The following is a 26,029-nucleotide window of genomic DNA, read 5'->3' on the forward strand; positions in this document are numbered from 1 at the left end:
CGAGTCCGGGAGTCCGTCCCTCCAACGCTTCCTTCGCCTTCCCGTGACTTCTTCTCTTCTCTCATCTCTGTCTCTCTCTCTCTCTCTCTCTCTCTCTCTCTCTCTCTCTCTCTCTCTCTCTCCCCTCTATTCCGCCCACACGTCGCGCACGCGGGTGGCAATTAAACGAGTTAACGACATTTCGGTTTTATGTTCGGCTGAACAATGTAATTTGCTCCTCTCGGCCTCGATTTAATTGGCAGGAACCGCCTCACGTGAGAAGAGATCGGGGCCCGATCGCGCGAAAAAATCGGTCCGCGTTAACTGTACACCCGGATGATAATGGTGTCCTTACTTATCCAGGCCGCGATACCAATCTATCTTCGAACGCACACGTTTCTCGCCGCGTTCTTTCGCCATACAGTTACCTCGCAACGAGATAATATACGCGTTACTTTCGAGAATTACTCTAGCATTGAAAGCAGAAGTGGCTAGTTAAGCTTTTAACAGCGCGAGCGAATAAACGCGACGTTGTTCCACGCGATTAATTTCAAGTGGACCTCAAGCGGGGCTTTAATTCCAAGGTTGAGAGAGCGTCACATGACGGAGAACCTCGAAAGCCGTAGCTCGGAAACGCTCCTCCTCTCGCGGATCATTTGACGTCGCGCGTCGCTTTTAGCTACGGACGATTCAAAATTCGTCGCCTCCAAACGTCGTCGCGTCGCTAATGAGAGACTCGATCGCGATCCAGAAGCGGAATTGCGCCGATAGAAGCAGAATTGACCGATCAAGGCTGCCTGGGGCCGGCGAGAGATATCGCGACCGGATTCTGTTCGATTGTTCGATTCGCGTACGCTTTCACCTTTCTACTTTGGACCCGATGCTCTTTTTGCAGGCACGCGCTTAGAAGTAAATACGCTGCCCGATCGCTGGCGAGAGTGCCAAGAAACACGCAGCTCTGGCAATGATTAGGATTTTTAAGAGTCAACAAATTTTGCATCCACGATTTCTTTAAGACTTGGACAGAAGATACGAGTACATATTAATTATTTGAATAGTTTACATTTAAAAAATATGAACATCCAGTTTGGATGTTTCGAACAGTTCGAACTCGATCGCTCTGTAATGTCGATTAATTATATTTAAAGTTTAAACGATAAAATTGGAAGTATGTATTGAAAAAGAGCAGTTCTTACGAATTTTCCTTTCGAAATTATATTAATTTATAAAAATTTATAAAAATGTTAAAACGAAAAAGTTAGATACAGGATTATTTAATAAATATTATAATAATAAAGCACAATGTAACGTTTACAAATAAATATTAAAAATGCACTCTTTAACAACTTGAAATAGACATCTCGAAACTGGATATGTAACGTGTGTATAAATGGATGACAAATACAAATAAACATTCATCTGAATTTTATCTGAATTACAAATTCGAGTTTTATATAAGCTTTTAATACTTTTTTAAAAAGTTATTAATTTCCCAACTTTTAAATACATTTTAAATATTTCATTACGCACGGTACGTTTCTTCGAAAACGCGTTTTAGTATTAAAAAGAAAAGTTATTTTACATTTTTATTTTATTTGCAATTTTCGTTACTGAACAATTCCGGATGTCCATATACATTATCACTAATATTATAACATTTAATATAACATAATATGTTATAACATTTAATATAACATATTAACATAATATTATAACTAATAGTGATAAAATTTAGATCCAAACTGTAATAATTTCAAACTTTCGATTCTGAAGCAAATTCAAATACTTTAAAAAGATTCGAACGTTTGATTTTGAGGTTCAAACTGTCCGAATTCAATCACGTGACATGTTCGAGTACTAAATCCTTTCTATTAAATAAAAAGTGACAATGGCTTCGACACAATAATATCAATAATTAAATTGTTGCATAAAAATAGAGTGGATTTTTGGTCACGTCAATAAAATTGTATAAAACTGCTCGAAATAAAAACCATTATTATAATAAATAGTAACATCCTGTTCTACTCTTCTTTTTTAACTAATTGCAATTATGTATCATTAGTTTAAATATAACTTTTAACTTGCAATTTAAATATGATTTCTAAAAATGTTCTCAAATGTATGTGATTTGTAGAACATTATATAATAAAAAACCACAATGTACGAAATGTACCTTGAAGCTGTAAATTTGCTCCTTTTGTCAAAGGTTAAGACATTTGACGAGAATTCTAAGTAAAGATAAAAATCGTGTTTTCTCTCTTATCGAAGGCGCTGGCTTAGAAAGATGAAAGGATGCCGAACGAAAGGTAAACATGGGCAACGCGGTTTCCACTTCGCATCGTAAAACGACATCGAAAGAAAAATTATCTGTTCGATTTCACGTACATACTTTCCGAAAAGGTTTACCTTGTAAGGAACATCAGTCCGAAATCCAACGATTGTCTTCCGAAAGTTTCGCCGAGACGCGAGATTAAAACGGACGAGTCGCGCGAAAATGCTCCTTTCCTTCGAGGATCACGTCCTTGAGACGATTTTCTTTTAGATTTTGGAGCAAGAGCTCCGCTTTTATCGAAACTGTACAACTAGTTAAAAAAAATTTCAATGTTACACGAAAACAATCTCTGTCTCGTTTATCAGTGAGGATGCGCTTTCGCGTTGCTGCAACATCGAAAAATTAGCTCAGGTACGGCTATGCACCGGCTTCATTTCCTGCTTTCGAGGTCCCGGCGCGATAGTCGCGAGAGTGGTACGTCTTACGGGTCGATCGTTAGCGCAGATGCGGCGGGATTGAATTATGGGCGCCCCGCGCCGCACTCTCACGGCCGTAAACTCACGTCGACATGATTAAAGGTACGGCACTACTTAGCAAAAGAGCGTATATATTCTAAGGAGGCTTTCATTCCGCAAGGGAGTGCCGATAATGAAGTGTACGTGCAGTTGGGAGCATATAATATATGGTAATTTAACGCATATGTAATATATACATCATACAATACAGCACCCTAACCACAAGTACTCGCCCGTGAGTTTATATGAGTAATTGTCTGAGGGTCTATCTTTTTTTTTTTTTAAATATTGATAAACTTAACCAAGCTGCACAATAAAAATTAGCCGAAGCGTTGGTTTCATGTGCGCTGAAGGGACCCAGGGGGGAGGGGAAGGGGGTGAGAAAGAAATATAAACATATAAATATCGGCTGGACCAAAAATATAACGTATCGCAGCCGGAGACTGTGTGACACAGTATCGCTTCCCTCCTCAAAAAAAAAAAAGGGAAAGAAATCAAGGGCCAACACCAAAGAGTTTGTAGAACAGAGTTTGTGTGTACTTGTGTGTATGGCGTAAGGGAAGATAAATAGCAAATCAGCGATTCATCAGCGGTTCGTAATCGCAACGAAAGTCGTCCTGCAATCGACAACGCTGAGTTTCTCCGCGCGCAGGAAACGAAGAAAAGAAAAAAAAAAGATTAACAAGAGATCGATTTCCCGTGCCGCAACACAGAGTCGAGCAGCGTTTCGCGCGCATGGCGACGTAAAATACATATTTAAAAAAAAAAAAGAGAGAAAAATATAAGCGGTAGGACAAGAGATCGATTTCCTGCGTTGTACAGCCATCGTCGAGTTGCGTTCAGCAGCCTGTCTTTCTATTAAAGAACGTCGTGACGTAAAAATGCGAATATTTTCCTACGCGTAGTTTGATAACCATGTAACAATTACGTTGAGGTCACATCCCGAGGTGCTGCTACACGGAAGATCACTTCCTCGCGTCCAAGGTATCGAGGATTGAACCCGTCAAGGTTGCACCGGATCTCGGAATTCGCAGAGTGCAATAGCCCGACCGACCAGCGCGAACGTCTCTCGCCCGCGATAGCGATACACCGAGAAATACCGCCGGAGATGTATTAGTTATCGCGTAGTTATGTGTGCGACGGCAGCCTCGGAGGATCGAAACCGGTCTGAGTTTTCGGAGAGTTCGGATTTGAATGCTGCAAATCGCGCGCGCGCGCGAGGTCCTCCGGGATCTTTTACGGTTTCAACATCGATTTTACAATTGCACCGATTCTTCAAAACTAGGAACCGAAGATTAACAGTTTAACCGCAGTTCCCCGTCTTCTCTAGCTCGGAGTTCTGAAACAAACTCCGAGATTGTAAATTTTGCGGCAACGGGAACGCGACGCGTACCTCTTCCTCGCGGTTTTACGGCACCGAGGATTCTTTGAACACACCGAAACTGCACCTGGGATCTCGCGACCGTCGACCGCGGCGGCGTCGTATCGGGGAGATCCAGATTTCTCGCGATCTCGCGGGAAAAAGCCGGCCCGTCATCGCGTATTTGGCACCTACTTGCAATTCTCAGATGCTGCTGCTGCTGTTGCTCGAACAGAGTGCTGGGAGGACAGTGCTTGCGAGAGAGGCGAAAAACAAGTAGAAGTAGTAGAAGAGGAAGAAGAGAAAAAGAAGAAGAAATAGAGAAGAGAATCGGCGTTACCTGCACGCTAAACTCACCAGGGGCCCCTGCCGCTCGTGGGGAATCAAGCCTGTGGTCCCGACCGGAAGCGCCCGGAAGTCGCGGTTGGTATCGTGGAGAACAGCTCAGCCAATCCCGCGCCACCTCCTTTAGCGAGCGGGGGCTTGGGATTGGCTGCTACTCAGCCTCAAGGCCGCTGCTCTGATGCTTCTCCTTCTGCCCTTCTCCCAACACGCAGGCCCCGAGTGTGTTGCGTTGTGCGCTACATGGCCGCGCGCGGGGCCCAGCGGAGAACAGCGATCGGGGTGGCGACTCCGCGATTCCGCCGCTCTGGAAAAATCCTTGGCGCTTCGATCGGTTTGTCGAATGGCGCGGCGACGAAGAAGCGGCGGAATTGACGGGTCTCTCACAACCCGATGGACGTAGGGAACGGGACGCGGGACACTACCGTCTATCGGATATATCGTATAAGATGCTGGATAACCAGCGCGCGTGGTCCTCATGGTCCCGAGGTGTGATGAACCTCGAGACTCTTCTGAACGCTCCTCGGAAACATCCGTCATTGCGAAGACGACGTGACGATTACCAACTACTCATAAGATCTCCGATTATGAGGTTTTCAACGTTACATGCAACTTTTTCTCTTATCTTTCTTCGATACACGGTATCGAAGAATATTAGCCAGATTTGGAACATTCAGAGCTGCAATGTTCGCTGGATAGATGAATGTGCCGCGCGGGACATTCAAGGAACATTCAACAATGCCCATTGATTGTCCAAACCGCACGAGATAGACGGTAGTCTCGCAATGGGAAGGGAGGAGAGGGGTTCTGCCATTTTTGCAGGCAATCTCTCTTGCAAATCTTTTTTTCCACGAGAGTCCTTATACTACTTATCATCCACGCGTCGATTTACGATCGACGACGATCGGCAAGCCGATCATTAATCTACGATGCCAGATTGGAGTGCGGGTTGAAAAAAAAAAAGATCTTATAATTTTGTCGCAACGTCTCGAATCGGTATATTGATGTGCATAATAGTAGGTAGGCCAGATCGTCTCCTCGATTCCGAGGAGCTCGCATAATTTTGCAAAAGGCGTCGATTTAACAATGCGTAAAGTGGGATCTCTGCATGGATGCGTCGGATGCACCTCGGCGGTGCGTGGCACGAGGCGGCGTGCGTTGCGCGAGACGACCGCGTGGCGAAACTGAATTTCGGTTCGCCGATGAATTGAATTTCATCGGGGAAAGAGAATTACTCGCGAGAATTACTCGGGTCTGCGAAAAAAACGCTACGCGAAAAAGGAGGAGGAAAAGGAGAACGATGAAGAAAATGGAACGAGCGTCGCACCACGCAACTACGCCTTCGCGCGCCTCCGAGCCCCCGAGTTAATTGGTCGGGTCAGCCAGTTTAAATTTAGCGTATGAAACAAGTATGATACAAGTATGTGACGCGATTATACGGGATGTTCCGGAAACCGCGCGCGCTTCCTTCGCGCTATCTCCTTAAACTCCGATTTTATCATACAATTCTTGTCGATCCTAATCTACGAATGCAAGAGCTAACGACTCTATGATCGCGCCAAGTCTCAGATCTGACTTTACAACTATCTCGTGCACGCGTTATTGTTAATTTTCCGCGCGCGTTAGCCCGATAATGAGACGGATATCTCGAAACCGACCGCAACAACCGACCGTCTCGCTTCTTAGCCACTAAGGAAGCGCGCGCGTCTTCGGGTACACCCCGTATAAGTGCATGTAACGTACGGCAATCGGCCATGTGTGCGCACGATTCACGGACTGTCGACAACGGCTGTCGGCCCTCTTGCGAACGGAAGGGCGAGGGGGTTGGTAGTAGTAGTAGTGGTGATGCCAGTCAGTCAGTCAGCCAGTCAGCCAGCCAGCCAGCCAGCCAGCCATCGAGTCGCTCCTGGGTTCTCGTCCACAACGACGACGGGAAGGCAGCGCGCCTCGCGTCGCGCGTCTTTCTCTCCCTTCCTTACTACTTGAGCCGCTGCGGCGTGCGGGGGTGATTTTCGGGGAGACGAAATTCCAGCTTCCAACTGTTGCGCAAATAACGTGGCGCAAACGCAGCCTCGAAGGCGTGGCGATCGACAAAGGGCCCGGAAACGGCATATAACGCGCCGTTTTCCATTACCCCTCTCTCTCCCTCGCCGTTTGTCTCTCCCTCTCCCTCCCCCTCTCGTCTGGTCTTTTTTTTCGCCGCCTCGGTACGCACCACCTGGGGAGTAGGAAGTAGCCTCGCCGCAAGAACAAACGAGTAACGCGCGCTTCGCTCCACTTCGGGAACGCGGGGAACTCCCGATTGCGCTCCAAGGGGGAGGAAGACGGCGACGGCGACGGCGACGGCAACGACGACGACGACGGCGGCGGCGGCGGCGGCGGCGGCGGCGGTGGCGGTGGTGGTGGTGGCGATGGCCGCGTCCAACAAGGTGGTGGCCGCCTCCACGAGCGTATTCTGGAATCCGAGACACACACAAGTAGTCTTTATCATGATCGCCGCTAAGAGAGACGTCGCTCCCTTCTCTCATCCTCTCTCTCTCTCTCTCTCTTTCTCTCCCTCTCGCGCGCGCGACACGCATACTCGTCTCTATCGTCCCTCCATTCTCTCTCTCTCTCTCTCTCTCAGACACACACATACACGCATACATTCCCTCTTTCTCGCTTACAATTGAGACTGCTCGACGCACTTTTCCGTGACGCACCGCGCACGATGAAACGGACGCCCGCCCGCCGTCGTCTCTTTCCGTCGGAGGCTGTCAAGCCTTAGAGAACGTCCCGCGCCGAGGCGGTCAACCTCTTCATCCTCCTTCTCGTCGTCGACGTCTTTGTCGTTATCATCGCCGCCGCCGTCGTTGTCGGTCGTGGCACGATGCACCGTGCGATCGATCCGTCTCGCATGAATTTACCCTCTCTCTCTCTCTCTCTTCGTCTCTTGCTTTTCCTTCCTCAATCCCCACACGTGTGCACGCACGCACGCACGCACGCACGCACGCGAATATTTGGCGAACCCGCGAGGATTTCGGAGCGCACGCGAGTACAAGTACCGCGGAAGAAGAACGCGCGGGGACGACAAGGCGGCCGATCGGGCGCGCGCGGGCGGCGAGCGAGGCCGCGCTCGTTGCGTGACGGACGACTCTCTCTCTCTCTCCCTCTCTCTCTCTCTCTCTTCTCCTCGTGCCGCGCGCCACTCGTCCGCGCGGTACCACGGTGACGGCGGCGGCGAACGGCGGTGGCGACGGACGATAACGACACGGCGAGCGATCGAAACGGAGAACGTGGACTGGTGGTGTAGACACCGACCTTGCACCCGGCGCGGTGTCCGGAGATCGCCTCCCCGAAACGCGCACGACCGCGGGACGGGACGCTCTTTCTCCCTCTCTCTCTAAATCTCTCTCCGTTTCTTCGTCGTTCTTTCGCTCTCCTCGTCATGGTAAGCGAGCGCAGCGTCGGTGCGCGGTGCTTCTTTTCTATTTTTTATCTTTTCGCTTCCCTTGGCGTTCTTTCCCCCGAGACTCATTTGCCTGCTCGCTCACGGTGACGTGGAAACTCGTACTCGATCGCGATCGTTGAATCTTCTCCCCCGTGCAAATTCGCGCCCGCGAAAGAAGGAACCGACGGCGCGGACAGGCGGCTCTACGGATTGTTGTTCCTAACCTCAAAATGGCCGTTTCAGGACGTCGCCGCGTTCTCCGAGGACAGCTTCGACGTGAAGGAGTGGATCAACCGGACGTTCAAGTCCACCGAGGCGCAGGAGAACAAGGACGTAAGTCGCCACGGGCCACCATCCTCCGCTCCCCCGTCGATCTCCCGTCCCCGTCGGCCGAGTCGCCGCGACGCCCCTCGGCCGCCAGACTGGCGGCCTCCGCCGCCCGCGGCCCGCCGCTCGACTCTCCTCTTCAAGACGCGGTTCTCCTTTTTCTCTCCTTTTCCTCCGCACCACCGCGGAAAGCGGTCCTCGGCTGCCGAAGGACGAGATTCCCGCCGGGCTCTCGCGTATCTCACGCCGAAATTTACGTCGGGACATGGACTGTCGCATGTCATGTACCGACCGACAATAAATCTTGCCACTTGTGTTCCGTGACGCAGCGGTACGCATACTTTTGTCTGCTTTCGTATATATTTCGAATAAATTATTACGCAAATGTAATTTCGCCGTTGAATGATAACGTTATCTTCGGCAGCACGAATTTCAATGTCATTGTAAATAAATGATGGGGCCGGCGTATTCATGAGGATAAGAGATTAATTATATTTAAGTAATAATATAAGAGTCATCTTGAAATGCACTTTAATCTCGGTTTGTTATTAACATTCCGTACGTCACGACGCTTCTGAATTAATTTTCATCACTTACAAAACTTTTTAATGACTTACATATGCCGTAACACCTCTAGATAGTGTTTGTACGATTGTTTCTAAGAACAAAAAATGTAAATGTTATAACTAATTACAATGCTCTTGGTTTTCAAGAAAATGAATTTATTGAAGAAAATTCGAATATCAATATATGTACAAAGTGTTAATGTGAACTCTCATTTTATGAAAATACAATAAGCAACTGTTTTTCGAAAAGATGCGTATCACTGTTTTGCAGGCTTTTGTCTCGTCATTAGTGATGAAGTTGCAATTATATGTGCAACAAGTTAACGGTGCCTTAGAGGAGACCAGTCAATCCGTTCTCTCTAGCCTACCAAGAATTTTAAGAGACACTCAACTCCTGCAACAAGAAACGTTAGCACTGAGAGAAAAAATGGTCGCTGTCAAGCAAGAGATCGCGAAGGTTGGTTCATACCTAATAATTTTTTCAAATATTTATCTTGATGGTCGCAAGAAACTTTAGAGGAACATTGAAATGCAGATCGAGAAGGATACAGCCTCTTCTATGGCTACGTTAGAGAGGATCGATAGGATAAAAACGGAATTACAAACCGCTAAGCAGGGATTACACGAGGCCGACAATTGGACGGTGTTGGCTAATGACGTGGAAGAGGTATGTGAAAGTTGCAATTGTTTTTTTCTACTATCTTAATGTAATATGCAATAATAGTAATTCAATTATATTATTTCTCTTAATATGAAATAGGTGTTTGAGTCGGGCGATATCGAGGCTATATCTAATAAATTGTTCAGCATGCAGAAGTCTCTGGCTATGCTCGCGAGTGTTGTCGACTACGAGGATAAAAAGCTGCAATTAGAAGGCCTGAAAAATCGCCTCGAGGCGATAGCCAGTCCGCGACTGGTCCAAGCTTTTACCGCTGTTAATTTAGGTAAAACTCACAATGTCGAGAGACATAGATTTATTCACCTTGAGAGATGCGATATCAGTGTCGCGTATATTTGTGTTTAGAGCAATCCAAAACTTACGTGGATATCTTTGGCAAGATGGAACGTTTGCCTCAGCTTCTCAAGTACTATCACAATTGCTTGAAGGTCTCGTTGGGCCAAGAATGGAGACGTACCATCGAGTTAGCGCAAGACGAGAATGTCACTTACTGGCTACGTACATATTATGACAAACTGTTATCTTCTTGGCACGAACAGGTATGCGTTACTTTCTTGTCAGATCAAAATATTATTATTGCTGCTTTACGAATGTTTTTCTGTAACTGTTTGTGTTAAAGGTGAAATGGTGCCATCAAGTCTTTCCTAACGCCTCGGTAGACATTCATATCGAGGTTTATGCTGACCTTTTGAGGAGCCTCGATCCCGGTATTCCGGAATGCATAGAGGCCGTACTAAAACAACATTCCAACGCGGTGCAATTGTCCATTCTACTCGAATTGAAACAGATGACGCGGCATTTTGCCGTTAATCTCAGCGGCGCCATCGAAACGTCTCTTCACGGAAAATTGCAGAACGAAAAGTTACTGTCACTAGCGCAAGCTGTATACGCGCCTTACGTTCCTTATGTCGCAAAGTATAGCACATTCGAAACCGCACAGTTGGAGCAGCATCTACAGTTTTTGGATCGCACGCACGACGATTTAAGCGACACTATTAATTCCCTTTCTCTTAGTATTTCGCGAGTTATGGGCTACGCCAGCGAAGCCAATAAGCGGTGTAAGCTTTTCACAGAAGGTTGCGGATATCCTGGTTTACTACACTCGTTAAATGTACGTTTAAACTTAAAGACATTATTATACTTTTGCACTTACATCAGAGTTTTTGTCGGCGTAAGTTATAAAATATATTTTTTTTATTAAATTGACGATCTATCTTTTGCAGATTTATTTTAATAAATATCTCGAAAAATATCAGCAATGTTTGAGACAACTTGACAGAAAGAAGGTGAGACACGAAGATTGGAATTTATTCCAAATGTGTCTTACGTTGATGCAAAATATAGGTGATTTTCAGCGATCAATAAATTTCTTATATTAACACAAACGTAAGATTATTAATCTAAATTGCGTGTTGCTATACAGGTGATCTCTTGCATCAAGTGCAACAATTCGAAAAGTCGCTCGTGATCGACATAACAGAAGCTAATAACAAACTACAGAACACGAATGGTAGTGTTTTTTGTCAGTATAAAAAGTTACTGCTAACTCCGGCAGGATGTGTCGATCTAGAAAATCTTGTTGCATCTTTTCAAAGAGGTACGCATAATAATAAACTATAATGTTACAGAAAATAAATTACTAATTTCTTTTTCTTTTGCAGAAGACAAGACGATTCTCGATTCAATTATAAAATCTATTCAAAAACTCTGCACTGACTTACATCATATTACGTATGAAGTTATTTTCGCGCCAATATTCTCTCAGCTGTTGTTGGTGCAAAAGGCACCAGCCTGGTCACAGGAGACCAACAAAATGTCCAATTTAAGTTCAGATCTACCAGATTATAGTTTCGCCCCTCAAGAGTACATTACTCAGGTCGGGCAGTATTTAATGACGTTGCCGCAACACTTGGAGCCGTTTTTATTGAGGGATAATCCGAGTCTAACGCAAGCGTTGAAGGCAGCCGATCCGCAATATGTTCAAGGCTCGGCCGAATCTGGATTCACTAGTATACTCTTGGACATTGTTGCTCGGGGAACGTGTCAAATGTTTCAGGATCAAACCTTGGGTATCTGCCAGTTGAATTCCGTTGCTTGCAAACAGCTCGCAACTGATATCGGTAAGTATCTCGTTACATACAATTTTATAATTTTTGAAGAAATTGCAAAGGAATATATTAAATAATATTAAAAATTATCATCACGCGTATTACAGATTATCTGGGTAATGTACTAGAGGAGCTTGGTCTATGCTTATCGGAGAACCTTCAACACATGTCCTTACTGCTCAGATTACCGTCAGAGGATTATCAGAGCGGTAGTTCCGGATGCAATGCTCGTGTCGTAGCTGCAGTCAGGCAAATGCGCAACATTACGTCTTCCGGCTGACACAGTCCTTGTCAAACTGGACACGGTATCACAACGTGAGACCCTCCGGTTTTCCGTTCCATACTTTACACAAAATGTATGATTTCGCGCGACATTTATGAAATATATTTGCAAATTATCCTATAATTGTAAAAAGTAAAGTTATGTATAGTACTATATTGTATATACATATACAAATGCATTCTTATTATGTTTTATCTTTTCATTTAACACACACCTTATATTTATTGCAAGATCTATATTTTTATAAACAAAAACAGAGTTGTTTAAAAGATTCGACTTTTATCGAGTGAAAACTCAAGTTTAACTTGAACGACACGGATATATAATATTCTCTAATTAGGACAAGTGCGGGCATTCATCAGATATCGTATTTTAATGTCATTTATTCGCTACATTATGTTTGAACTGAAATACTGTCAATTGCGATATCACTCTGCATCATCGATAATTTTCCGAGCAACTCGGACACAGAGCAACTTTTTATTTCAAACGTATTTTTTCGACTCTGCTTTCTCTCGTATACTGTATCGAAATACGAAGCTATATAAAACAAATTACAAAGATCGCAGCACCAGAATAGCTCGAGACATAATTTATGCGCCAGAGGCGTTAAATACTTACAAAGAACGAGAGATATCTTTATATATAAGATCTATAGGAAACCGACCGCTTAACACCGGTAGAGATTCATAGTTGAGCACTTTCTCTTACTCTTTCACTCACTCTCTTATCACATATTCTCGCATAAATATATATAAAGTTCGAGACAAATACGTATTAACGTTTTTCAACGAGTCGTGTTATAAAGATGCAGATAAAATGCAGCAAATGCATAACTTTGTGCGAATATTGCACATTTAGATTGAATAAAAATATCTATTTTGCGTAGAGATCCGCATTTAATATGTTACTTTTTATATTTTATAATTAATTTCCATTTATACATGATTTATTTATACATCAGGAGGTGTATCAAAAGCATTTGCTACATTTTTCTTTCCCGATGGTATCGTGAACTTTTTGCGTACAACCTATATACACGCAAAATCAACAACTGTTAATCGAGTAACATCACTCATCGAGTGTACAATTGATACATTAACACACCGTGTTCTTCTTGTTTCTAAATTTAAGTTAATTGTACGCAATGTATAAATTTTATCTAAGGTACAATGTAATAAATGTTAAAGTACACAGTATGATAAACTATATACGAATCCATTAACGTATACAATAAATTTAAAATAGTCGTAGGACTTGTGCGTAAGACTTTCGCGAGCGTACGATATAAAATCATTCGCTCTAATGAAAGTATACTCTATACGAGAAATATAATTACAATATATTTTTAAATTAAAAATTTATCGCGTGAGTTAGACACAAGCAAGATATATATTCTAAATAAGAGCGCGAGGAGATAAAACTGATATAAAGTTAAGAATATAGCTAGTTGTCTTAAAAAAACTCACTCTGTCAAAGTACATCGCTAGTATCTTGTTTTCGAATTGCTAGCGTGCAAAAATTGAAAATGATCTCGCACGTCAACAATACTCTTGATAATTTGTCACGGATTAATCGTTGGTCTTTACGCAAGATCGTATCTGTAGTTTTTTCTTTTTTTCTTTTCGCGCGATTTCTTAAACTTAAGATTTCGTGTGAGGGAGAACAGTTATTCAGTTAAGTCCACACAATTCTCTGCGACACGCATACGTAATCATAAGTTAGACGGTCCATCAAATTACTATTCGGTAGTGAAAAGAGAATTATATACAGGCAATCGCGTGGCACTATTTCAATATGGTCTGAGTTCCTACTCATTTTCCTCGTTGACTAGATTTAATTTGTTCAATTACAATAGTGTTCACAATATCAAAGTTATCGCGCGGCTATTTTGCAGTCGCTGATGGAGGATTCCTTTGTTGATTCCCTCGGTCACCTATGTCGGAAATTAAGCACCGGGATCCCTGATTTGGGTTAGCACGGACTCCTTTTTCTACTCCACTCTCGACTACACCGCGATTACAGCAAGTTTCGTTACAAACGAAGCCTATTTGTAAGCAAATATATAACTGTATCAAGTCCTCCCTACCTATGACAGCACTACCAAACGTTAGCATATAAAAGCTAGACTGGACTCTCTCGCGAGAGAGCTTAAGATACATATAAGAAATTATCGAATCGTGTAACAATGTGTCGGATGACTGTGAGCAACGGTGCAACGTGACTCGACGTGATTGACGATTCAGTGTATGTATATAAACGTTACTTGTATAAACGTTTCTTCTTTTCCGAGGATGAGACAAGCTGTCAGAATTTTCTTTTATCCTCGCATATATCCGGCAAGTTTCTTGCGAATAAATGAGAGAAAAGACTGGGTTCTGCCCTTTCCGGCTAATGAAAACTAACTAACGATTAACAAGTTAAATAAAATAAAAAAGCTGAATTAAGAAATAACGGTGCTAGAAACATTCAATTGTATACATCGCGTGTTTTGGCTAATTCATATTCGCTGCTGACCGACAGTGTGCCCGTTATACCTGGCTCGTGCAAAATTTAGACCCGCACGCCGGTGAAGATTTTTTTTTCTTCGTTACAATGGACTTGGTCTTACTCCTTGATACGGTCAGCAGCAGGGAGGTTTCATGCCACTTTTTTCTTACTACTAGTCTTCTTACTTCGAGGTAAAGTAGCGAAACTTGTTATCTGAAATACATAAAGATATAATGTTAGTGTAGTTTTTTTACCTAGGCATATTGTCAATTTTTTGCCATTTTTTTCATGGTTTTGATAAAAATTTGTCAATAAAAATGGTAAAAATAGCAAAAATATGTTTTTCAAAAATTTATACTAAAACTCAATATGCAACATTAGTTGCATATCTGTATTATAAATCACTCACAAGGTAGTTTAAGTACTAGAAACCTCTGATTTTAAACGCAAACCATTCACTCATATAATTTAAAAAAGATTAACTGCATTATAATGCCACGTCAAAAATTAACATCATGCAAGGATAAAATAAACAGTTAGAATTGTTATGTGTTATAATTAAGCAAAGAAATTGCAGTTAATTTTAAAGTAAGACTCGGAAATCAGAAACTAGTTCATACGATCTTAATGGAACAGTCCATCTCTTCTGCCCGGATTTCCAATTAGGATAAAATATGATGTACGGGAAGTAGGATGCAAAGAGAAGGAACAAGCTTTTTATCATATCTTAATAAAAACATGAAAGAAAAAATAGATACACGTAAACATTTAATAAATTAATTAGCTAATATTTTAATAAAATAATTAGTTGATATAATTTTCCTGTGAGACATTACGCTTAATTAATTAATATCAGTGATGATCTCTTTTTTGTCGCTGTAAGATAGCGACATTTCGCGAATCTGAGAGTTTGATTCATTTTCAATGTTCTTTTCAGGTTTGTCAGATCTCTTCATATTCATTGCATCTTCTTCTTTTTTATTACTTTCAGTTTTAAGAGTAACTTCAACTTCATTCAACGGTACAATTTCAGTATTCAATTTTTCGAAAGAGTTTATATTTTTGTTGAAATTTTTAGTATCGTCGTCACACTCCGATCTTAGTGGAATCTCTTCCACATCCACTTCCTGCTTTGAAACAGATAATTTTGCGGCTGTGTCGACGAACACCTGGGACCCAATACTATTCGATCTCGACGTGGGTCCACTAGTCTCGGAGTACGTTGAGCTGGAATCTTCCTCCTTGGAGGAAGTTTCGCTCTGCTCTTTATGAAAAGCGCTGTGAAAGATGTTCTTTGGGATCGTTAATAATTTGGTAAAGCTTTCCTTGGCGCGTAATTTATTAGATTTCTTCTTTTTTTTCTTTGTGTCTGGGGGACCATGCGCCAGGAATATGTCTTTCTTGGCATCTGGGTTTGAAACAGTTCTCAACGTTCCAGTTTTAATGACCAACGTGGCCTTCAAAGCGTTTTGAGACTCGTTTTCGTTAATGTCTTCATTACATGTTACTGCCTTGTTAGTTATTGGAGCTTTCGGAGCGGGCTTTTTATGATATTTCCCCGCGCGATTATCGCCATCGAGATCGCTCGATGTGCTCGGCATATCGGGAGAATGGACTACGATATCGCGAACGCGAGTGCTCGACGAATCGCCAGTTCTAATTTCCCGTACATTTGCGTATTCCTTACCTCTGTCAAGCGTATTCAATTTTTCTTGGGAAGATACAATGCCTGTTACAGCTTTGTGCGCGTCATCTAATAACTGTTTCAGTTCATCGAACTTTTGCTGACAAATCTCGCCGGTTGTTCGTTCGAGATTGGCTGCTACTTCGTCCTTTTCGGAAACAGCTGAAGCTACTCGGTTATTACCTTTTGGTTCATCATCAATATATTCAATTTGTACGTTAGAAACGTCTTGCTTTTGGGAAATAGACGAAACTATTTGGTTACTATTTGGTTCGTCGTCAACATATTTGATTTGCGCATTAGAACTGTCTTTCTGAAAATCAGATTCTTTTATCGAACTATCAATATTTATTTTGTCTACGTTTTTTGTCACCATGGGTATTGATAAGTTTTCCGTCGAGATATTCTTGATCTCAATAGTTTGAACTGTTTGCACGTCTATTTGTTGCGAGTCTATGTCAACGAACTCGCCGCTCGATTCCGTCGATGACGATTCATTATCGTCTATTTTCGTTGCGAATCGGTTTTCGTTTGTGGATTCATCGTAATCGATACTAGATGCGGTAATAAATGTCGGTAGGTCTACCGATTTGTTACTCTGGGACAACAATAGTAAAAGCTCGACAGCTTGTTCGGGAGTGAGGATGTTTAGGGACGACGGTAGGGAAACGTTTTCAGAAGGTGTGAAGTCGAAATCCTCGCTCCTGTCCTTCAAAGAAGTACACAAAAAAGTACGTGTTATTAACTGAGTCCACGAATGTGCGCCAAAGAATGATGTGTGATTTTTTTCTCTTTTTAAAATTTTTTGTTAATCGATGTTTGACCCCTACATGGTACATTTTATCGGCTTACTTCGGGCGTCTTCTTCGTAGTGGAGCGAGTGGTCTTCGCGCGTGTTCTCGCACCGACGCTCGATGTTCTTACTAAAGAGTCACCCTGAGAAGTCATGCGCTGAGTCTGCAATGCCTCGCCGCTACTGTAACCACTAGATATGTCGTCCGAAGACCTTATATTTCTATAAACGTAGAAAGATTCGTTATTACCGAGCGCTTAACGTCAAGCGCGATCGTCGTAAGTTAGCTCGAGCTACGTACGTTAAACTAGCTATAGGCTCTCTAGGCCTTGGCTGTCGAACCTCGACATCCACTTCGGAAAAATACATCTCCACTCGAGACGCGTTGCTGCTGGACTGGGTTCTGCGAGGACTATAACCTCTTCTGCCGATGTGCTCTCTTCGGCGAGGTTCCACTAAAAAAATCACAGATATATTTATTTAAAATTTAAGCCGCTAAGCTGTTCACTAACGCGTCTTGTTTTATATTCGACATTTAAATTTTAAAATTTATAGAATAGGATAATACGCGTACATGTACATAAAATTACATAAAATATACGCGATATATATAAAATTGAATATCCAAAATGTCTAAAATAGATATACATAAATGTGTAAAAATGCAAAAAGAAGAATCGAGGAATGTTTGCGAATGCTCATGTTCGAGCAAATTTGCTTTTATTCTCGCGAAATCTTCGTCTAATTAGCACGTTGCGATCGCTAGGGATCAGCTACCTTCCATGTCCGTCCCGTCACGCGCATCGGGTGTGTTTCTATTTTCGTCCTCCTTCTCGCCGGTTAGATCACTGAGGCTGTAACTCTTCCTCAATTGTTGCACCAGCCCGCCGCCGCCCTGGAAAAGGAAGTCGCTCGTGAAACACATGCGCCGCAAACGACGCAGCACGTTACTTACTGCGATTTAAAAAAAAGGACGAACAAAAAAGAAAAGAAAATTAAGTCATCCGAGAGAAAAATTCAGAGAGTCGATTAAGTAAAAGAAAACAAAATAAAAAATCTTACCAACGAAAAAGATGTTAATGTGTTATCTGGCCGTCACCCGGTCACGGAAGGCAAACTCCCCTTACGCCGGATTTAGATCAATCCGAAGGCGATTTCTTGTTTTTTCCCGGACGTTATACGTGTCGTTCTGTTAAACATGCGCCGTCCAGAAGCACGCGACAGCCGACGATAGAAATGCGTGCAGTATGCGTAAGTAACCGTCGCGTCTAATACAGCGCGTCATTTATGGCGATTAGTTCCAAGTTAATCGAAAGTGAATTTATATTCTTGGTAAGAATGCGCTGCTTTTGAAGGAATTCGATGCGAGAGTTATGCCTGCGATGAGATCGCCGTTCGGGATACAGCGGGAGGCGAATGTACAAGACAGGACGCGGTGGTCGTTGCGGCGAAATGAACGAACAAAACAAAAAATAGAGAACCGAAAGCTCATCCAAATAAAACTTTTATTTGAAAAGAAAGGAATCAGCTCATCATAATAATCAGCATCTTTGGGATCGGGTACAAAAATCTTATCCGCTAGAACAGCTCGACGCTAAGCGCTCGCACACGGAAAAATTTATGGCAATATGATGTGAGAGAAGGCACTGGGGTTTGCACGGTCAGAAATCGTCTTTGTTGCCGCAAAGGTAAAAACTGACTTGCACGCCTTTCCCTATATCAATTTCTAATTTACTATACATAACGCACACATTACAGCTAAAGCGTTCAGTCGTATGGCCATACGTAATGTGCAATTCCTCCAGAAGAATAACCGATTACGTGTGCTCAACTGTAGCATGACGTACAAAAACTCTCTCTTCCGTACAATCGCAAGAAGTAACGCACGCGATCTTTCGTCTATGCATCTCCATAAACGAGTCAACGAATAACGATCAACACTTTATCGGCGCCTGGTCCATCCGGAACGGCAGGACACGTTCAGCGTTCGTTGATCGGCGATGGGATTAAAGTTTTATTTTTATTACGATTTTTCCATGTGCGCGCGATCTAACACAGATATTGTTGGTAACTTTGCAGGTGAAACGCGCAAACGAGATGACAACACACACACACACACGCGAATAATACTAGCTATACAACAATAATGATGATGATGATGAACGATTATGCATCTAATTGCATTATGTTCATTCGATTTTCGTATTCACAACTCTTTTTTTTGGCTTCATCTCCCAGAACGCATTTTCTAAAATTTATGATTTATCGAACATGTATAGAACAGATGCGGTATAAATAACGTTGTGTTTGAAGTCCCGTTGCATCAACTATCTGGATCGAGTTAATCTAACAAATTTGTTGTCTTTTTTTTTGTAAATATACAATAATTCTACTATAGAGTAAAAAAAAAGGAAATTTATTTAATGACTCCAGAACTAAGCACATGAGTTTTTAAAGATGGAAAATTTCAAGTCGATAAAAATTTCAAGTCTAACATTCATAGGAATTATGCCTTGTGTAAATACATGTGGTTTAACAAACCGATTTTATAATTGATCGATTTACAATACTTGTTGTATTTTCTTAGAAAAAATTTATCAAAAAGCATATAACCAGATTTACATATAAAAAATATCCGACTAAATCTGAAAAATTCACTGTATAGCTTCAAAAAAGTATCTTGTAGTCTTAGAATTGATCGAAGTCAACGTTGATTGGTAAATGACGGTTGATTGTCTTAATTGTATCATTAAACTTACTGAAGAATCGTATGAGATAAAAACGACATAATAGGAAAAAGACATGTAATTGCTGACAGTTAATTACATAGAATTTCCATTCAATATTATGAAATTTCTTCTTTAATATGTTTCGACGATTTTTGAATCATCGTTCTTAAGTTCACAAACTCTTAAACTAAACGTCATCGCGCGCTTTGATAATTGACATTATCGTTATTATTAATGTCAAGGCAATGTGCGGAATATTAAAAAATATTGAGATTGCTACTAAAACTATCAGTGTATCAAACAACCTTACATTCCACCTAAGACATAATCTTTACAATTCTTAGAACGAAGTTCACGTGGAAAAATATAAATCGAAGTAAGGCATATGAGTGGTTACGACTAACGAGTCTTGGTCGAAAATGTGTACACAATTAAAAGTTTTCCACACTATAGTTATTGTGCGATTAAACTTTTGAAATTTTCGTGTCTTCTAAAAAAAAAAGGATACAAGATTGTATAAAAGGTCTCTTATCTACTCATAACAGTGTATCAAACAATCTTTCTACTAAAATGTATTGTCCACAGTTAAGCAATCACACACACAGTAATTTTATACTTATGAAGGCAATACAGAGAAGAGAGTATATGTATCGCAACTAAAAATTTATCGTAAATCCGCGAACAAAAAATTTTGTCTCGCGCAATCACATTAAAAAAAAGAAAAAAGAAACGTAAAAGGAAAACACGTAAATTGCATGAAAGAAAAATATCAAAGTGAGTGTATAGTATAAAAAAAAAAAATCTGTTTCGAGCCTTACGCTTTCTCTTACACGTAAGAAAGTCTTTTACTGATCACTCGTAGTAATACATCGTCCAACAACCTCCGATGAGAGTGGCCGACACTTCCCAATCTCGTCAATTCATTCGGCCTGCTTTTCAAGCTTCCGGTGGTTCATCTCCATTTTCCCACCGTCTGTGCGGAATCATCCACATCTCTTTCTTTCTCTTTCTTTAGTTAACCTCGGCGTCGTCACTGAAATCCACATCATAATTCTTCGAGGTCGACTTGCAGGCACGAGTCTTCTGTGTTCGCCTGGTGACTTTGTTCGTGGTGCCGCGCTCCTTCCTGGGCTTTCGTGTCTTTTTCGGTGCTTCCTTCTCGGGCACTTTGAACACCATTGGCTGCTGTTGCTCCTCCAGCAGTTCACAATCCGTGTCCGTCGTCGGCAGCTCCTGCATCATCTCCTCGTCGTCGTCGTCGTCCGATGTCGAATCGCGGAATTGCCAACCGACGATCGCGTCCGTGTCGCCTATCGCCAGGTCATCGGACTTAGCATACGGATGGCTGCAGACCGCGCTGCCGTCCGGACAATCCGGCCCGTCCAGCTGGCTGTCTAACCGCGTTGTTGTTCTGGGGTTGGCTAAGCTAGAAATCGCCGGGTCTGATTGACGGTCGGGGAGTGCATTCGTCGGGAGTACGATCGGGAGATTCTATCATGTGGTTACCGAGATTTTATTTATTTTTATTATTATATAATTTTTTGCGTTTCAATCGGCCAGCAATTTGGTATGTTTGTGTTGGTTGTTGTTACGGGTCAGTGGCAGAATTTCGTCGTGTGTTTGACGACGGTTCGGTGTAGACAAATTTCTTAAGCAACGGCAGCAGGTTAGGGCGATGATCGGGCGGTAGTTAGGTGCTCGGTGTTTGCCGTGCGTGGTTTTGCGGATGACGATGATGGCGATTTTTTTGTATTTTTTTTTTTTCAGTTTTTATTAGACGATAAGACGGCGATGCGGCGGTGAGAGAGGGCGATGGCGTGCGGGAACGCGGATGGGACAGAACGAAAACAGAAAAAATCAAGAACACGTAAAATCATTAGTGAGCGGCTACCAAGGGCAGGTCGATAGAAGTTCTATGTGTGAAATCAGAACTCAGGCTGGTTAAAGTACACAAGATCAAACGAGCATTCCTGGATAACTGACAGCCTCCTCCGGAAGACAAGATTATATAATGTTACGTAAAAAAAAAATCAATTAATTATGTTGTCATAAATATATTCATTAGCAATGAATTATATATATGATTGAAAATATAGACAGAATATCAATGGAAATTTCTAAACCGGAACGCTTCCCTGAAAGCTGCCAGTTTCCCATCTACATCTACACATATAAGGTGCCCCGAACAATCGTCTCATTCATTCGCGGATTCTTCGATCGATTTGATCGAAGAATCCCCAGGCCGAAGGGATGAGATTCCGAGGCACTTTGTACAACAGCACATACGCTTTTTTCTAACATTTGGTTTACTATACATAGAGTAGGGCCTTACCTTAATGGCGGTCTGCATGAGGACCGTGGTGGCATAGTTGACGCCCTTGGTGCCGAGATGCAGCACTGCCGTGTAACCCTGCTCGGTCGCGCGTGCTAGAGCCTCGTCGATCTCGGCTTCACGGCGGATTAGCGCGGGATGCACGAAGCGCCGGTAAAGGATACTGGAGCCCTTGGTGGCCGGGCTTAGCAGCCACAGCACCAGGATGATTTTGATCTCATAGTAAAACGGAAACCTACGTAACAAACGTTCGAGACGCATAAAATATCACATGCGCCGATGCACTCGTCACGTTTCTCGAAATTATTTTAAAATTTGATAGACGTTTTTATCTGCGTGCATACAAGTTACGATATTGTAGTGAAATATATATAAATATTTGCGCAAAAATATTAGCTTTTAAATTAACTTTCTACAAACAAAAAATTGAATTTTTTGCTGGTCAGTCAGACCAATTGGGTCATTGATTGTATTTTTTAAAGGGTTCTAAAAAATTCGAAAAATTCTAACATACTCTTTTATCATTTAGAAGTACTATCGTACAATTAAATAGCTCAAGGCATTTTTTGCATCTTTTATATGTATTCAAATTTGAGACAAACTTTCAGCAAAATGGAAAAATTTGAACTTTTCTAGGTATTTCTAAATATGTCTAAGATTTATAAAATACCACAAATAACGAGTAAAAATATTCGAGTCGTTAGTTTGATAACGATGACGATTTTGTTTGACCGGAATTTCCAAATAAATTTGTCACTTGTTTTTACAATGTAAAAATATAATATAACAACAATAAAAATAGGTGATCGCTGTACCGTCAATTGCGGCTGTAATCTACTCGATTCGACTCGCGTCGCGAAAAATTCGTCACGGGCGTGAAAGTGAGAGCGGCATGGAGAAATGCGCGGTGCGCCGGGAGAGTATCGGGCATTTCGACGCCAGAAATACGCGGGGAACTCGTTTCCTTCTTGGTTGTAATCCGAGTATGAAGGGAGATCTGGCGCATGATGTTCCCCGAGGATGAGAAAGAGAGGGAGAAAGAGAATAGGGAGTAACGACGAGGAGAACCGGGAGGACGCGGAGGCAGGTCAGAGGAGACGCGCGGGCAGAATCCTCAGAAGTGCATGTAAGCCAATATCTATCTCGTCCGAAATTAGACTTTCGGAATTCCTCACGGCGAGAGTGCGGCTTTCAAGACCGCGCGGTCCGCAGCTGGTTTATTGGCCCCTCGCTTGCCCTCGTGCTTGCCGCGACTCCAAGATTCATCTCAATATCCGGTGCGTTTTATGTACGCGCGGCCGCTCCCAACGCAACGCCGTTTACTACACAATGGCCCGTCAATCTCTATAGACTTTTTCAAAAACTTTGACTCGATTTTCTCTCGATGTAAATGTAGGGGTCCCGATAGTTTTTTGTTAAATATTACAATCAAGTGGTACATAGAAATTAGTGTGTATTTATGGATTAAATTATTAAAAATTTAAAATACTAATTTCGGTTATAATTACTCCTGGTACACAAAGTAAGTAAAGTGTATAGAAATAGAATATTGATTAATGCATGAATGTTTTTACGAAATAATCTTTTTCCCACGGATGTTGCAATTATTATTTTTGATAAATGAATATATTTTAACGTAATAATAGCTCAACTTAAGGTTGCCTTCAATTCAAATCAAAATAAATCATACACATACACACAATTTATGCAAATTATAAAGCAAATGAATTTTTGTGAATGAATAGTAACGTATTTCTCACCAAAAACTAAAGAAGACGTCAGTGAATGTTTCCGCGCATGTAAACAGCGCGAACACGATCCAGTACATCATCCATTTTACCTGAAATTAAGGAAACTCTAGAGCAATAGATTATTACAAATGTAGTGCAAAACCGCGGACAAATTCGTGGTGCGTCACTTACAATGTGGAAAATATTTTTTTAAAACTAATAAAATAAAAAAATAAATATTGCTCTAAAAATTCTGAAGATCCATATAATTTATGTATTTTATTAGTCATAAAAAGAGAAAAACAAAGTTTTAAAATATAAAATTATATTGGTTTCTATTATTGTAAATTTTTCTTCTTAATATAAATAGATTGTAGAGATAAAAATATTTACGACAGCTGTACATAGCGACGTAAATATGATTCGATTTTCATCGGCATGCTCTTCTCTCACCGAGAAGAGCAAAAGATTAGCGTTAAAAGAGTCTTGATTATTTAAGCGAATTCTAATAAGTAAATTTATGTTATGTGAATAATATTTAAGTGCAAATTGCGTAACAACTTGATATTGTGTGACGATTTGTTATATACTTATATATAAAATTTCATAATTTCTTTCAATAAAATTTTTAGTGGAATCAGCTCTTAAATTTTTCATCAAAATATCATACTTTGTATAATTTAAAAGCTGATATAAATTATAATAAATAATTCTTTTTTCGTCTTTTAAATATTAATTAACTAAAGAACTTTTTGCATAAATATTTCAGGAAATAAAAAAGAAGACAAGAGTATCAAAAAGTTTTCAGAGTTGGCATGTTTCCAATTAAGTATTTTCGTGATACTAGATTTAAGAATCAAGATCGCATTTGCCACGCTATTCATTATGTTGTACATTATTTACGTGTATATTTTCACTTACGTATTCCTTGACATTTTTCGTGCGCACCGCCTTGTAGGAAGCATACGCCGGGTACAAGGTGCCGAAGACCAATCTGAAAATCGGATAAACGAGTCTGTAAATAAGGGATCGCGGCGACACTATCGCCAGGAACACCGTCAACAATCCGACGTTGTTCAACGTCATTTTCATGGGGAACGTTTGCAGCCAGTAACGGCACCAGGCCATCGCTTGTCTCGCCAAAAGTTCGCCTATTCCTGTCCTATCGATCACCGCAATCGGCAATTCGTCCGATCGCGGCACGTCCTTCTCGAAAATATCAATCGTCGATCGGCGGTCTTTTCTCGTATCCATCATATTATCAATTTTATTTCTCTCTATCTCTCTTTCTCTCTCGCGTCGCGCGCCTATAAATTTTCTGTAATCGTGAAATCTTGGACACTTCTGGAGATCCTGCGATCGTCGGACCAGCACGACGAGTCGAGCTGTAACAAAAAAAAAAGAAAGAAATTATTTGAGAGATATCGTTAACACGTGCGTTAGTGAAGCAGCTGCGAATGCAATTTAAAGACTCAATGGTTGAAAGATTTGATTAATGTTTCTTTAAGGTACTTTAAGGTCTCGTTAGTGAAATCGATTACCGGACTTGTAAAGGTCCAGTGAATGAGTCCGACGATTGAAACAGTTATAGAACAGAATGGACATAGTTCTACTGCGATAAAGCTAAACATTAACCTAACAAAGTCGTTGTATTAATCGTTGACGTCAATTTGGAGACATTTCGAGAATATTCACGTGGGAACGGTGACTAAATATAAATGAAAAATTTAAATTGGTGTAGGTCCAATTTTCAAAATCCCACTAAAATATTTGTTTTCCCGATTTATTAAAACGCTCGTAATATTTGTATGTATATTTAACAAAATGAGTTTTCTATTTCCACGTTATTGAAACAAAATACAAATCGATATAAAGTTACGCAACAGTACGTTGTGTACTGCTAAAATTTTAAACATGCAATTTGGCATCAAAATGTAGCTTTTACACATTCGTCAGATATTTTAGCTATTTGTTCGAACGATTTACGCTTTTTGACGGCAGCGTCATGGAATGGCCATCGAATTTGAGAATTCGGAGCAGCGTTTTCGATTGAAGCGCGATCCGTCAATCAATGCCTGCAACGACCTCGATTGTTCTGGTCTCGTTTAGAAGATTACGCAAGAAACTTATTATGGAGAGTCAATTAAATAAACGGTATCACCAATCCGTCATCCGTATCTTTTGAAATAAAAACTTCGCTTACAATCCACATTGCAATCAATAACAATAATACATCCTTTTATTTTTTTCAATTTTATTCACTCAAAATTTATCGTTGTATGATTGCAATGCAATATAGATAAATTTTATGTACAATAATAAATAAAGAATGAAACTTATCTTGTGTACTAATACTTGTGTAGTAATTTTGAATAATTTTCTCGAATTATTTTATTGTGTTTAATATATC

The 26,029-nt window shown here is 41.4% G+C and overlaps 3 protein-coding genes across 11 annotated transcripts in view; 1 reads left to right on the forward strand and 2 right to left on the reverse strand.

Annotated features, from left to right (window-relative positions):
* The window catches only part of LOC105834572, a 108,533-nt gene extending 102,219 nt beyond the window's left edge, over positions 1 to 6,314 (reverse strand). Inside the window, exons 1-2 of one of the 3 annotated variants that reach the window (XM_036285059.1) lie at positions 6,212 to 6,300; positions 4,484 to 4,775 (exon numbers count right to left, since the gene is read on the reverse strand). The gene's annotated coding sequence lies outside the window, so the exon portion shown is untranslated. Of the gene's footprint in view, positions 1 to 4,466; positions 4,776 to 6,211 lie in introns of all 3 variants that reach the window. The other 2 variants (XM_036285064.1, XM_036285072.1) reach the window with 2 other exon arrangements.
* A 550-nt stretch (positions 6,315 to 6,864) lies between these two features.
* Positions 6,865 to 12,045, forward strand: LOC105840066 (conserved oligomeric Golgi complex subunit 7). 3 transcript variants are annotated; one of them, XM_036285047.1, is made up of 11 exons: positions 6,865 to 6,945; positions 8,142 to 8,231; positions 9,063 to 9,248; positions 9,327 to 9,458; positions 9,552 to 9,735; positions 9,816 to 10,009; positions 10,090 to 10,581; positions 10,694 to 10,814; positions 10,894 to 11,067; positions 11,132 to 11,590; positions 11,686 to 12,045. In XM_036285047.1, exons 1-11 carry the CDS (start codon positions 6,880 to 6,882, stop codon positions 11,856 to 11,858), a joined length of 2,271 nt encoding a protein of 756 aa, XP_036140940.1. In that variant the 5' UTR covers positions 6,865 to 6,879; the 3' UTR covers positions 11,859 to 12,045. The 3 variants fall into 3 exon arrangements, with proteins under 3 accessions (XP_036140940.1, XP_012542265.2, XP_012542266.2); XM_012686811.3 differs by lacking the exon at positions 6,865 to 6,945 and adding an exon at positions 7,645 to 7,898; XM_012686812.3 differs by lacking the exons at positions 6,865 to 6,945; positions 8,142 to 8,231 and adding an exon at positions 8,459 to 8,556.
* Positions 12,046 to 12,229: 184 nt separating this feature from the next.
* The window catches only part of LOC105840062 (putative leucine-rich repeat-containing protein DDB_G0290503), a 34,615-nt gene continuing 20,815 nt past the window's right edge, over positions 12,230 to 26,029 (reverse strand). For 4 of the 5 annotated variants that reach the window (XM_036285040.1, XM_012686801.3, XM_012686800.3 and 1 more), the window contains exons 2-9: positions 24,541 to 25,004; positions 23,650 to 23,729; positions 21,890 to 22,124; positions 17,606 to 17,723; positions 17,130 to 17,283; positions 16,888 to 17,050; positions 14,972 to 16,744; positions 12,230 to 14,564 (exon numbers count right to left, since the gene is read on the reverse strand). In XM_036285040.1, the coding sequence (XP_036140933.1) occupies positions 15,194 to 16,744; positions 16,888 to 17,050; positions 17,130 to 17,283; positions 17,606 to 17,723; positions 21,890 to 22,124; positions 23,650 to 23,729; positions 24,541 to 24,876 (2,637 nt within the window). In that variant the 5' untranslated portion in view covers positions 24,877 to 25,004 and the 3' untranslated portion in view covers positions 12,230 to 14,564; positions 14,972 to 15,193. The remainder of the gene's footprint in view (positions 14,565 to 14,971; positions 16,745 to 16,887; positions 17,051 to 17,129; positions 17,284 to 17,605; positions 17,724 to 21,889; positions 22,125 to 23,649; positions 23,730 to 24,540; positions 25,005 to 26,029) is intronic. The other variant, XM_012686803.3, reaches the window with a different exon arrangement.

This window comes from Monomorium pharaonis, chromosome 1, assembly GCF_013373865.1.
Source record: "Monomorium pharaonis isolate MP-MQ-018 chromosome 1, ASM1337386v2, whole genome shotgun sequence".
NCBI classification, from domain to species: domain Eukaryota; kingdom Metazoa; phylum Arthropoda; class Insecta; order Hymenoptera; family Formicidae; genus Monomorium; species Monomorium pharaonis.

Coding starts and splice junctions, on each gene's coding strand:
- LOC105840066 (XM_036285047.1), top strand. CDS start 6,880: ATGGCCGCGTCCAACAAGGTGGTGGCCGCCTCCACGAGCGTATTCTGG. Junction 8,232..9,062: donor AGGCGCAGGAGAACAAGGAC/GTAAGTCGCCAC, acceptor ACTGTTTTGCAG/GCTTTTGTCTCGTCATTAGT. Junction 9,736..9,815: donor TTTTACCGCTGTTAATTTAG/GTAAAACTCACA, acceptor ATTTGTGTTTAG/AGCAATCCAAAACTTACGTG.